Genomic DNA, 12375 nt, shown 5'->3' with positions numbered 1-12375 from the left:
TAATATAACGAAAACCTTTCTTGTCACGGTCACTATAAGATGATCTGCGGCTCACCCGGACTCTCTGATGCGTTTCAGTAGAACTCATGACTGCTAAGTGCGAAGTATCAAAACCAAGTAAAACCCACACACAGGACAATAGTCAAAACACACCTTTTTCAGGTTGTTGGGTCTTCTTAATGCCGGGCCACGGACTGTCTCGGATGCGAGTCGGAACCATACGGGAACACAACCAACATAAGAGAACCGACTTGCGCCCTCGTACCATGTGTATACACTACCATTTTTCTTACGAATTAACACTTGGACCTGCACTCCATTATCTATGTCGAGTATGCTGAGGACTGCCCTTGTTTGTGCTGGTCCTGCCTGCCGCATTGGCATTCTTCATTCTGGATTGAGCCTAGCCCCTAAACTAGGAACTACGTTCGCAACACGAGCCCTCATCCATAGTGGTCAGCCAAACAACAACTCGTTGACAGGGAAACAAATCAATGAACAATCGGCCACAGGAACGGAGGGCTTCCATCTCAGTGAGGTTAATCTATCTATTATCGTTCCTCGTTACTGACGCGCAGGTAACCGTTTCGCAGAAGATTCAGCTACATCCAAGCAGGGTCTGACTACTCCTGATGCAGTTAGCACATTGCCACCCTCCATCGTCCGAGGCGATTGGGTTCTATTTCATCCTGTATACTCCCAGGAGGAAATCAAAGCAGTCGAGGTACTTCATGCATTTCCTCCCTGATCACGCTTTGTATTAAATATAAGCTGCCAGGTTCTCCAAAGGGAAGCGAAAACCATATCGGACAAAATTGCGTATCATCTCGTCAAGTTGACAAGGTGAGACTTTCTTTCTAGTATCGTCCAAGTATTCATGTACATGCCAGATGGGGATTTGACCTAGTGTCTGGTTACAAGCATAAGCCGATCCCCGCTCATAGCAAGATGTCGGTCGAAGAACTGAGGAAGGGCGGATATACCTTGGATGAGAAGGCGTGGTTAAATGTGAGCAAATCCATCATCAATTGTTATTTCCGTTTGTTTCATTACCGTTGTTTAGCGCATCCTTTTCTTGGAGACAGTTGCCGGAGTGCCCGGAATGGTCGCGGCGATGCTCCGTCACCTCACCAGTTTGCGTCTCATGGTCAGTCAGACTTCTTTTCGGACGATCACATTCTTTATTATTTGATAGCGTCGAGACTCTGGTTGGATACATACATTGCTGGAGGAAGCCGAGAATGAAAGAATGCATCTAATGTGATTGGATTATGTTCGTGAAGTCGAACTTAACTGACTAGGCGTTGTTGTGTAGGACCTTTATGACCTTGCGAAAACCTTCATTATTTTTCCGAGGCCTGGTTTTAGGGGCGCAGGGCGTGTTTTTTAACCTATTTTGTACGTGGCATCGAATCGGTCGATCTCAAACACATTGCTAACTCGCACTGCTAGTCTTATCCTACATAATATCGCCCCGCACATGTCACCGATTTGTTGCGTACCTAGAGGAAGAGGCCGTCTTAACCTAGTAAGGACTAGCTTTATCTTGTCTTTTTGTAGCAACGCTAACCAACTCAGTACTCGTTGTATCCAGGACATCGAATCTGGACGTCTACCTGAATGGAGCAATATGCCTGCTCCGGAGATTGCCAAAGACTATTGGCGTCTAGACCCTGGCGCCAAGCTACTTGACGTCATTTACGCTGTGCGGTCTGATGAATCTACGCACCGATTCGTGAACCACAGTTTTGCTAACCTGAACACCGAGACTGACGTAAATCCTTTTGCCCTCCGAGAACCGGACATGCTTGTCAAAGGGCGCAAGCTTGGGTACGTAAATTGTACAACTTTCATGACTATTTTATCTGATGCCTGAACAGATTTACGAGGGAGGAAGCCGAACAATACGTGCAGGAGTCGCACAAGATGCTTGAGCACGGTAAAGCCGACTCGAAATAGCCGGTTGATGAAATCTCCGATCTCGGACCAGGCCACGGACCGTCGCATCCGTTATACGTTAAACCCCCACTCGATTTACATACATATACAATAACATATACTTATACTTATATAGACATATAGACACTGCCGCGATGAACCTCTGAGAACAAATAAACTACCGAGCATGGAGGAACAAGAACGCAGCCGAAAGAACCCCACACGGCCGCCATGTGCATGAAGATTCGAAAGTACACAAGGAGATTTACGTTTATCCTTATTGATTTAGTCACAAGGAGGATAAGGTGCCTAGAAGTCAACTACTTAGAAGTAATGTAATAGCAGGACAAACCCTAAAGTTAGGTTAGGGTTTAATGACGTGACGGTTAGCCACTTTGTTAAACCAACACCGTCACGGGTGGTCTTGTTTAGCGAGCGCTAGGTCCTCAGCCACTCAGTACTACCCCCCTTTCCCCCTTGGCTCATGGCCTCCTTGCAGACGCATCAATGTAAACCACTTTTGCCTGGTGTCACATTGGCACATCCTGGCGAGTCCCTCGCTAGTTACGATCATTCAAGACGCCGGATTTTCATAGGACCCATGCCAGAGAAAGATGCCTCGAAGGATACCATCCACACAGACTTGGATTCATCCAACAGAAAGGTTACAAATCAAATATTAAGGTGGCTGCATTCAAGCGATGAAGAAAGTGATGGGGCCGACGAATTGTCCACATCGTTCCTCCAAAACCATGCATATCGAAGTTTCCTCCACAGAGGTGGGAGAAAGGAAGATTGGGGACAGCAAGCTGAGACGGATGAGCGACAGAACATGTGGAAGCGGTGGCAAGAAAGCGAATGGGGCGGATCTTTGACGCATCACAAAAAGGACGCTGGTACTAGTACCACACAACGTTGGGTAGGGGGAAGCTTCGAAATCGGAAACGTGTTAGGTGTAAACGTTCTCGACAGCCATCCGACATCACTTCTACAGGCTAATCAAACCTGTCCCGAAGTTCAAATTGATGCCCCCTCCCCAACCGAGCCCCCTTCTACGGTAGGCGGTCAAACATTTGTCACAGCTGGGACAGAGCTTTCTCCTGGCGCAGTTCTTACCTCTCAAGCATCGATATCTACTTCCTTGACTGCTGGCGCTGGTTTCTTCACCACTGGCATGGCTCCCGAGAATAGATCCTCCGCTAACGACATTAGTACTGCACCCCCAGAGGACCCTCAACGACCTACTATCCTAAAGGGAAAGAAGTCTTTGGTGCACATGAGCGCAAATAAACGAAAGACATCATTCTTCATTGGTGGTCATGCAACCACTCCAAAAAGCTCGAACTCCCAGCTCGCGCCGGTTGGCTTGGACAAGGGGAAGGGGAAGGATAGAAGCTTTTACTATGCTGACGAGGGGACTTCCTCAAACTCGCAGATCCTAACTGATGCCAACGATATCCCCGCACCTCCTGCGACTGTCCTTGCAAGAAGTGGAAGTGAAGTGAATGAAACTAGCACAGGAGCTACCTTAAAGACTACCTCACGTGAACACTATCAGAGTAAAGAGCGGGCAAATATCGTACTCCGAGGTCAGCGTCTTAAATTGTGCCACTAGAAGGCGTCCATTGATATACAGTCCAAATTTCATAGACCGAATGCTTGTTAGAGTCAGCTACACAAAATCAGAGTCACTACCTTGCCACTTTGATGAAGTTCAGAATCGTACGACTCGTCTTAGATACGAGGATTGGGCTGAATTTCTGGTGGTCTGGCGAGGAGAGCGGCTCGAAATCTACGAAGACTATGTGAGTTTATTTTTCTAACCTGCCGAGCCATGGTGTATATCCCATCAGACCTTGCCTGGGAAAGAGCATATCACTGGACATAAACATCTCGCGTTCATAATACCCCTTCAATCTCAACGAACACATTCCACCCTTTATTCCTTCACCGACTTCACTTTCTGTATCTTGTGTCCACGCGCACCAGTCCGTAACAACCAATCGAAAACCCAAGCCCTATTTGATCGCCTACGAGAAGGGACTAATGTGTTCGTTTTCAAGCCGAAGTGTCGTACAAGGGCTATGGACTGGTGCTGGCAGTTATGGTCAGTTCGAAATACTCAGGACACGGCTTTTGATCGAGCGGTCATTACAGGCGTCATCTGGGCGGCAAAATACCCACTTCTATCGAGATTAGGTGTCCGGCCATCGGTACACGCGTTGATTTGGATGTTCCTGCCGTCGACGAAGTCAATATTGACAAGGCCTATCATATGTTCAGTAGGAAAAATATCATCGATACTGTCAGGAAGTCTCTGGCTTCATCTTGTGGCTCTCATGAGGTCGCATCCCGTGACTGGAACCATGTAGTAGAACGTAAAATTGCGGCAGGCACAACCCTTCAGTTAGCGTGGAACTTGGAGGCAAAGCTTGACTGGGTTTGGAAGGAGGAAGATGTGATGGGCCAGCCTAGACCGTGGGCTGTCCTCTGCGGGTTGGCGATGCAACAGGTGAACATGATGTGAGACTCCTGACATGGGATTCTGCTGACATCCTACTCAGGGAACGAAACGAGCACACCTTGAGCTTAGGCTTGGCCAACACTATCCGGGTACAATTCACCTAACCGATGGGACAAAGGTACACGAACCTCCATGTATAGAGGGGTATCTCGATCGCATCAAACCCAGCAGTCAAGGTAAACAACATATTTACCTTACTTCGCATGACGGCCACCTTTTTGCCCTTTGGCCCTCGAATTCTCACGCTCCTGTCCCCCCAAACGTTTATTTATCTCGTGCACTATCGTCGCACCATAATGAATCACTGGAATACACTCGGGCTTTTCGTGAGGCCGAGGTCGCACGAGGGGCATCTCAAATTGCGGCCGCATTTGAAGCTTTCGACCTGCGGAATATAAAGCAGATCCGCCGGGCGACCCACGAAACCATCGATCATGATGCTAGGACCCATGCCACGGCTATTGTAGCTGGTGGATCTGTGGGAAACCAAGACATTCTGACTAACGACGAGGTTGATATCGGTGGAGCCGAGGGTCTTGCGCAAGCTCGTGACAAAAATCAGCTGCGTGTCAGACGCTGCTTCGAAATCATCATGATATCTGGGCGCGTGATCCGATTTGAGGTAAGAATATTTGGAGTAATTTGGTTTCTTATTTAATTCTCTTTTCAGACATATTCTTGCCAGACGAGTCAAGAATGGGTCGACCGACTACGCGCACTTGTCGAATACTGGACACAGCGGTATCACACTGGCGCTCGAGATGAGATGAATATATCTTACTCTACACGCCATCGTCCCCCCGTCACTCCGCATGTTACTAAGCATGCGTTCTGTAATGGGGAGAAAATCCCGACAGCACCCGTTGGAGATGCAGAATTTATGCCCGAACTGGGCTTATTGTATCATTGGTGTATGCTGGACAACTGTAGAAGCTTACTCAAGAGTGGCCGCGCATTCACACGGAAGGGGTTCCGGGGACAGTACAAGTCAGCGATTGCCTTGTAATGACAGTTCAGGAACTTACGCCTTTTTACAGGCTCGTGCAGTTGTTCCTAGTTGCGGGACGTCTCCTTCAATACCAAGTCTCGCGAAACTCATTTCTCCGCCAGAAGAGCAGGGAGATCAATCTAATGGATTGCTATGTTTGTTCAGGGTACTTGGCTGTTCTTGCCTTACGGCCAGACGAGTATCACCCTGAAACTCCTAGTGCTGCCCGTCGTTACTTTGACGGATTCGAAGCCGATGACCCAGAAGAAGATGTGCTCTTTGCTATCTGGTACCGTAAAAGTAGGGACGAATCTGCGGACAGTGTGCCTTCCCTCTCGGCAAAGCACAAGGTCATTGTCTTCAGGACAAGAAGCAGAGTTGAAAGGGATGCGTGGTGTTGGGCGCTAGGGTGCGAAATCGAGAAGCTCGCTAGGGCAAATAAAGAAAGGGAAGCGAAACTCAGAGACGCCGGAGGACTTGTAGAGATGTCTGTTCTTGAAGGCTGAACATTGTACTACAGACTGTATTCCACTCATATATAATGAAGTCGTAGGCCATGCTTGTCAGGAAAACCCTTTCATTGTGGTCCCAGATCAGGGTAAGCTAAGTACAGCCAGGCCAGGATTAGTTGCTGATTTACTCTATCACCTCGTCATCGTCAACTTCACTGTCGTCTTCATCCCGCTGAGCCCTCCTTGCCGCAAGTTTGGCCCGTTTTTCAAGACTACTGTCGGCAACCATCATAGCCATAGTGAGCTTTTGACTGCAGCCTGCGGCAGGGCATGACTTTCCAGAAGAAGGGCCTCTCTTTAGGTAATCCCGGATAGCATCTCCAGAGAAAGCGTGGCCACAAGTAGAGCTGCAAAAGTTAGGTTATATAGAATAAGTCCGATATGAATTCACTTACGATTTCAAGGGATTCACCAGTATCGTCAAGGTGATGGGACATTTGAAGTCTTGTGTGATTCCTCCAATCTCTAAGTCGTCGTCGTCGTCACTTTCATCTCCCTCCTCTGAAGATCTTTGTCAGAATCTGTCGCACGCAAGATGCAGAAGCAATAACCTCGTGGTATAAAGTCATTAATGGGAGGTATGTTCTCGCCAGGATTTTGTACCTCCTATTTTAAAAGGGTGACTTGATGAGGCCAGTAAACTGTATATTAACGGACAACATACAAAAATGCCTTGCTTGAACTGAACATATTGATCGTTCGAGCCATACTTCTTCCGAGTCGTTCTATCGTTGAATTCATCAACCCTCTTCTTTACCTCTTTCTCATAGAGCTCGACGGCACCCTCCTGTTCGAGGTGTCAATATTCCTAGATTCTCCATCAGGGCCCACTCACTACTGGCTCGCCACGCATAAGCTGCTGGTGCATCCAACTCAGTGTCTTCTCATGCGATTGCATCTCGTTGTCGATATCAATTAATTTTTTCATAATATCATCAACCTCTGACAAAGCCTTTGAGTAGTCCGGGTGGTCAGAATGAGCCCATAGTAAATGGTGACTGGTAATAACTCACCTGGTTTGCATCATCTCCTTCCAAGACATCTGCAAGGGAGGTAGCCACCTCCTTCGCGAGGGAGAATGAACCCTGATGTATCTGCTTCCGGATCATTTCCCAGTCCTGCGCAATGCCCGAGAGCTTTGCGCCTTCCTTCTTGTCTAGGGGCTGGTCATGAAAGTTTTCGACGTCAATGCGATTGTCCTCGTCATCGTCCACAACAGCAGGGGGGTCGTTGTCAGACTCAGAGTCTCTGCGAGCACGCTTTTTGGCCTTATTTTCCTGCTTCACCTTGCGCCTCGGCTGTTCTTCCTCGTCGTCTCCGCCTTCGACATCATCGTTGTTACCAGCATGCTGAGACGGATACTCCTCTTCTATTCTGTCTGAAGAAGGTTCCCTGCGAGAACGCGTGCTCTTCCTCCTTGAAGAACTGGCCGGCATTCTTCAGTAGCTTGGCGCGTTTGTCACGAGTCTAATTTGGAGTTGAGGGCAGGCGTATACGCGGCACAGTCTTGATTATGTCAGCTTTCCCCAGCTTCTTCTGCAACTATTAGGTATAGTGCAAGTCGAAAATGCTGTCTGCACTGCGAGCCTGGAGTCGAATATCTCAGCCATGTAGGCTAACTCAGCTCTCTGCGACTCCTCTCTCCACAAGGTCTCTTCTCGACTCGCGTCTTTTCACTTCGTCGCCTTCCCTGGCCATGACACTCAATCAGACGATGCGACGGAAGCGTCCGCAAAAAGCTAAAGACCCAAAGTCACCACTACTCGAGGTCTGCCCTCAGAGAAAGGGTGTCTGCTCCCAAATTTTTATAATGAAGCCCAAGAAACCCAACTCTGCGAAGCGGAAAGTCGCGCGTGTCAAGTTGACTACTGGGAAGACCATCATGGCATACATTCAGGGCGAGGGACATAACTTGCAGGAGCATAGTGTGGTAACAGTCCGCGGTGGACGTGCTCAGGACTTGCCTGGTGTCCGGTGAGTTTTTCTCCGGATATGCATGTTCGATATGCGCCTGAAATTTTTTAATCCTAGTTACAAGGTCGTCCGTGGATCTTTAGATTTCGGAGGAGTAGTTAATTGTATGACTGCACGGAGTCGATATGGAGGTGAGAAACAGTGTTTACTCGGGAGCTTGCTATTGACCTACGTTCTAGCCAAAAAGCCCAAGAAATAGTATAACTCATTAAGATATTCGGTCTCACCACTCTACTAGGGACGGCCTAGATTCCCTCAATTTGCACAAGTTGTTATTCGGATGACTGAATATAGCAGCATGACTTCGTGAATGACCACATCGTTCATGAGTTTGTTTGTTCCGCAAACCTAATCCGTAAATTTTTCATCGCTCGTCCGGTCATATGCTACTTTGTGGAGGCAGCGTAACAGATTGAACTTGATCATTCCAAAATGAAGGCCTGTCTTGGCTCATCGAAATATTGATATTCATTTCGGTCGTGCACATTCACGCTTAGGAAATGATTATATATTGGTATTTCTGCCCATGTTGGTAGTCAGCACGACTAGGTACGTAGCGCTTGGCCTTCTTATGTTTCCAATATAAACATCTGAAACTTGCCTTTAGACGATGGTCAATTTGGCACTTTTTCTCATCATTCACAATAGTAAGATGCCAGTTTCACCATCGTCTACCACTTGGCCGCACTGGTATTGCAAGCTCACGACGTGGCTCTGTCCAAGCACAAATAAAGAAGGGAGGGTATTTAGGGAGATCTGAGCCTTGTTGTCAGTCCACGCAATTCCAGACATCCCCTGTGTGATATGGACTGGAAAAGAGGGGATAATGATTTGGGAGCGCAATTCCCGAGAAAGGTCCTGGAGTCCACGGGGTCGAAGGTCGTTACAAATTACATTCCGGTATCAGCGAGCACGGGGAAAAGGTTTAAGAGTATGCTTTCCTGCAGCCGCGTCTGACGCCCGTGAGGTCACGGCTGTAAATGGTCCAGGTGTTGTTTTTGCTTGTGAAAAGTGTAGCTGATTAAACAGAGGTCTGCGGCTGTTGACCAATGGTCCAGACAGGTTGCATTTAGATTGAAATTGCGTTTCTGACGCATGAAACATTCGCACCAGGAGTGAGCAACAAAAGACTTTAAACCCATCATAGGCTCCCTGGGTTGTCGTTCAGGTCATTACTTGTTAAGTTCCAAGTCAAGGACAAGAAGCAGAACACGGTTCAGTTTATGATCAGCTACTCACACTTTAGGATACGAGGAGAGCAGTCGCCTCATCCTCGAATGGACTCCGCGTCTAAAATGGCAGCCGGGCAGGAATGACGGACCGGTGGAGACTTCCTCATACCAGGGCATTCACGGGCTCAAAGATGTAGTAAAGACAGGAGCCTTGTAGACCGGCTTGTACTGTCCGACATATGGTACTTCACTTTAGTGGACAGAAATTAGAATCAAAACAATCACAGGAAGGCGGCGGAAAGCTGACTAAGCCATTTATGTGGCTGTGTAAGTATGCAAACTAAACCGTTCGAGCAATAATTCTTTGATGCAAAACGATGGCAACAATTCTGCAAGCAGTTCGCTCTTTGCGTGCTGCTCGTTTTCTGCAGTCGGTACGCTGGAACTCGAATGAAGTCCCACTCATTGATCCTTCGCGTATGATTCGAAAGCCGGGCTTCCAACCATCCACTCGCAAGTCGAAAGGTGCTGCCCTCAGGCCACATCTTGGCGTCGAGGTAGACCCGAACCATGGTCTTTGGGCTTTTTTTAGAAAGAAGGAAGTCGACGGGGAGATGGAGTATGTGAGTCTTGAAGGAAGAGACACATTTCAAGATGATCCCGGTGAGTGTTAAATATTTTCTTCGTGTATTGTCACAGGTTGCTGACTACTGTCCCTAGGGAGGTCATGGAAAGCAGCAGAACTTCGGCGAAAGAGCTTCAAGGACCTGCATACGCTTTGGTATGTTCTCTTGCGAGAACGAAACCTCCTTGCAGCCCAAAGAGAGGAGGCGAGGCGACTTGGTGTCAGCAATCCTGAGAGTCTTGCTGGCGTTAAAAAGGATGTTCAAGTGAGCACGCCATTTTTACGCTGGACTAAGGCGTTGAATGTTTTTACAGTGTCGAAAATCGATGGCACGTATAAAATACGTGATCAACGAGCGGAGGCTACTTTATGATAAATATATTGCTGAATTGGAAGCTAAACACCAGCTGTTGGCATCCAAGCCGAAACCCGCGGCAGCTGGCGTTCAGCCATCTCAAGATAAAGAAAACGTCCCTCGTACGCGCGCTGAAAGGCTGAAGGCACGGCGGACCAAGAGGTCGAATACACCCATTCCTGTATGACTCGACGACGGAGTCGCGCCCCAAACTCTTGTACCATACTTGTAGTTACCCATAATATTGCTTTGACCGAATCTACCATATCTTCTGATATTTGATATTAATGTGAAGTTGTCCGTGATCCGCGTCGGTTTTGCTCCCAATCACTCATGACTTGTGATATCTGACAGTCTTTGACAGAGGGCTGCTCGTACATCTCCAGTTGCCTTCTACCACGACGGAGAAGGTGCTCTATAGCTGCAACTTCGCGAGGTGATACAGAAGATGCTTGTGTGTGAAAGTTGTAGCGCACGAAGAGGAGGAATTTTGCCTGGGTCAAAGCTGGTTTGGTACGGACCATACGTAATGCACTAGAGAATTCATCAAGAAGGTTTGCATTCTATCCCGACTGTCACCTACCGTCTATAGAGTGCTAAGACGTCTTTTTGAAGTCCTGACTTTCTCAACGACATCGCGGCCAGTTGTACTAGTACTGTGTGGAAGCAGATGACTGATAACTCCGAGTCCGGTAACTCGTGAAATGTTGAAGTTTAGTTGCCGGATCACTCTACATTTTGTCATGAGCCATGACCATATTACCACTGTCACTTCGTTCTCATTGTCTGCAGAGATTAAGTTCTTGCCGCCGGCTTCATACAGGTTCAGTTTTGCATTCTGAGGCTGGTACTTCCAATCCAACCGAATACTGCAAAGACTTGGTACGAAAACATGACTATGAAGGTTATTTGACCTCCCAGCTATATCCTAAACGATTTCAAGGTGGGTATTCAGCACTGAGAGCATTCTATGTACGTGTGACGCTTTGTCGGTGTTTAACTGTCTTTAACTCTCTCTTCAGATTGAGCTTGCCACGATGCGAGAAGCGGTATCCCAGACTACCTTGGGTCAGGCACGCCTAATGTTCTGGAGAGATGCTATGAAAGACATTTACAATGTGGGTGGCACGTTTTTGGATACCGTAAACATCTCATGGTCCCCGTTAATGATAGGATAAGCCTCCGCGTCATCCGATTGCCCTTGCGATCCATGAAGCAATACGGGATAACCATTTGTCTCTGTATCACTTAAACAGGATAATCGAAGCGAGGGTAAGCGAGTCGTTGATGCGTTTACATATGGCCCTTAAAGTCGTCTAACTTGAAGGAACAAGAACTTCATAACCAGACACACCTTACTCTAGAGTCCATGACATCACATGCGGAGTCTACTTCATCGACTTTCCTCTATCTTCTGTTGGAAATGTTGAAACTCCCCTCCTCCACACTTGCGCACGCAGCTTCGCATCTTGGGGTAGCCCAATCATTGACGACCCTTCTACGAGCTTTGCCTTTTCATGCTAGCAAGGGCGTCATGGTCATACCCGCGGAGATCACTGCCAAGCATAACGTCAATCAGCAAGAAATTTTCAGCAAGGGACAATCGTCCCACGGGCTAGAGAATGCGGTGTTTGAACTCGCAACTGTTGCGAATGATCATTTGCTCACCGCACGCGACATGTTCAAGGAGTCCGGGGGCAGGGTCCCACCAGACGCCATGCCTGTGTTTTCCGCCGCTGTACGTCGGATTTTTCGGATTAGTGTGATTTTTTGCCCAATTTTTTCCAGATACCAGTGGTATACATTCTATCAACGTTGGAAGTCGTCAATTTCAACGTCTTTGACCCCTCCTTGCAGATCCGAGATTGGAGATTAGCGTGGCAAGTCTGGAGGAGTTACTATAAGAGGACTTTCTAAAAAGACATGCCGGCATTGCATCTTAGCACAATGTAGCGCCTGTAACGGTGTAGAACGTTGTCATTTCACGCGTCTTTTTACTCTAAACAGCCTGAACATCATGATGCAATATTTTGTGGAACATTGTGATCGCTTTCGCCAAGGTTTTTTGACTTTCAAGATGCAGTGGTAGTTGAATTTAGAAGTCCGATGAAGTGCGTTCTCCGGCTGCACACCTCTTGACACCCAACCACATCATCGTAAACGCCAACCTCGCCAAGTCCATAACCCTAGTCGTTAGTTCCTTGGACGGAGCCAACTTGTGACTAGTGCTCTTCCTGAGCAGTTCAAGCTTCTGCCTACCGCAGCCAAGAACCCTTCTACCACACGC

General features: G+C 47.8%; 7 protein-coding genes across 7 annotated transcripts; 5 read left to right on the top strand and 2 right to left on the bottom strand.

Annotated features, from left to right (window-relative positions):
• The first annotated feature begins 97 nt into the window (after positions 1-97).
• Positions 98-2346, top strand: EDB93DRAFT_55531 (AOX, alternative oxidase mitochondrial precursor). The gene is made up of 10 exons (XM_041456705.1): positions 98-533; positions 594-724; positions 779-843; positions 891-1008; positions 1064-1147; positions 1196-1260; positions 1316-1398; positions 1453-1528; positions 1579-1830; positions 1881-2346. The coding sequence occupies exons 1-10, from the start codon at positions 326-328 to the stop codon at positions 1957-1959; spliced, it is 1161 nt and encodes a 386-aa protein (XP_041310601.1). The 5' UTR covers positions 98-325; the 3' UTR covers positions 1960-2346.
• A 28-nt stretch (positions 2347-2374) lies between these two features.
• Positions 2375-6009, top strand: EDB93DRAFT_1128478 (uncharacterized protein). Its single transcript, XM_041448838.1, has 7 exons — positions 2375-3527; positions 3589-3743; positions 3792-4045; positions 4096-4450; positions 4503-5084; positions 5133-5449; positions 5500-6009. The coding sequence occupies exons 1-7, from the start codon at positions 2423-2425 to the stop codon at positions 5954-5956; spliced, it is 3225 nt and encodes a 1074-aa protein (XP_041310600.1). The 5' UTR covers positions 2375-2422; the 3' UTR covers positions 5957-6009.
• Positions 6010-7428, bottom strand: EDB93DRAFT_1128476 (uncharacterized protein). Its single transcript, XM_041448837.1, has 6 exons — positions 6976-7428; positions 6798-6914; positions 6627-6749; positions 6514-6568; positions 6358-6463; positions 6010-6309 (listed from the first exon to the last, which is right to left on the bottom strand). Exons 1-6 carry the CDS (start codon positions 7396-7398, stop codon positions 6087-6089), a joined length of 1047 nt encoding a protein of 348 aa, XP_041310599.1. The 5' UTR covers positions 7399-7428; the 3' UTR covers positions 6010-6086.
• Positions 7429-7658: 230 nt separating this feature from the next.
• EDB93DRAFT_1239018 (uncharacterized protein) lies at positions 7659-8135 on the top strand (the record flags this gene model as incomplete). The annotated part of the gene is made up of 3 exons (XM_041451585.1): positions 7659-7936; positions 7994-8067; positions 8116-8135. The coding sequence occupies 3 exons, from the start codon at positions 7659-7661 to the stop codon at positions 8133-8135; spliced, it is 372 nt and encodes a 123-aa protein (XP_041310598.1).
• Positions 8136-9418: 1283 nt separating this feature from the next.
• Positions 9419-10475, top strand: EDB93DRAFT_54902 (mitochondrial 39-S ribosomal protein L47 (MRP-L47)-domain-containing protein). Its single transcript, XM_041456685.1, has 3 exons — positions 9419-9771; positions 9829-9998; positions 10048-10475. The coding sequence occupies exons 1-3, from the start codon at positions 9486-9488 to the stop codon at positions 10273-10275; spliced, it is 684 nt and encodes a 227-aa protein (XP_041310597.1). The 5' UTR covers positions 9419-9485; the 3' UTR covers positions 10276-10475.
• On the bottom strand, positions 10324-11060 carry EDB93DRAFT_55177 (uncharacterized protein). Its single transcript, XM_041456694.1, has 2 exons — positions 10672-11060; positions 10324-10622 (listed from the first exon to the last, which is right to left on the bottom strand). Exons 1-2 carry the CDS (start codon positions 10722-10724, stop codon positions 10373-10375), a joined length of 303 nt encoding a protein of 100 aa, XP_041310596.1. The 5' UTR covers positions 10725-11060; the 3' UTR covers positions 10324-10372.
• On the top strand, positions 10793-12176 carry EDB93DRAFT_55007 (isoprenoid synthase domain-containing protein). The gene is made up of 5 exons (XM_041456691.1): positions 10793-11060; positions 11111-11206; positions 11262-11360; positions 11416-11826; positions 11877-12176. Exons 1-5 carry the CDS (start codon positions 10839-10841, stop codon positions 12003-12005), a joined length of 957 nt encoding a protein of 318 aa, XP_041310595.1. The 5' UTR covers positions 10793-10838; the 3' UTR covers positions 12006-12176.
• Positions 12177-12375: the final 199 nt, after the last annotated feature.

Source organism: Suillus bovinus, assembly GCF_016758785.1.
Source record: "Suillus bovinus strain UH-Sbo-P2 chromosome Unknown EDB93scaffold_10, whole genome shotgun sequence".
Taxonomy (NCBI): Eukaryota; Fungi; Basidiomycota; class Agaricomycetes; order Boletales; family Suillaceae; genus Suillus; species Suillus bovinus.
This window is presented reverse-complemented; position numbering and strand designations above follow the sequence as displayed.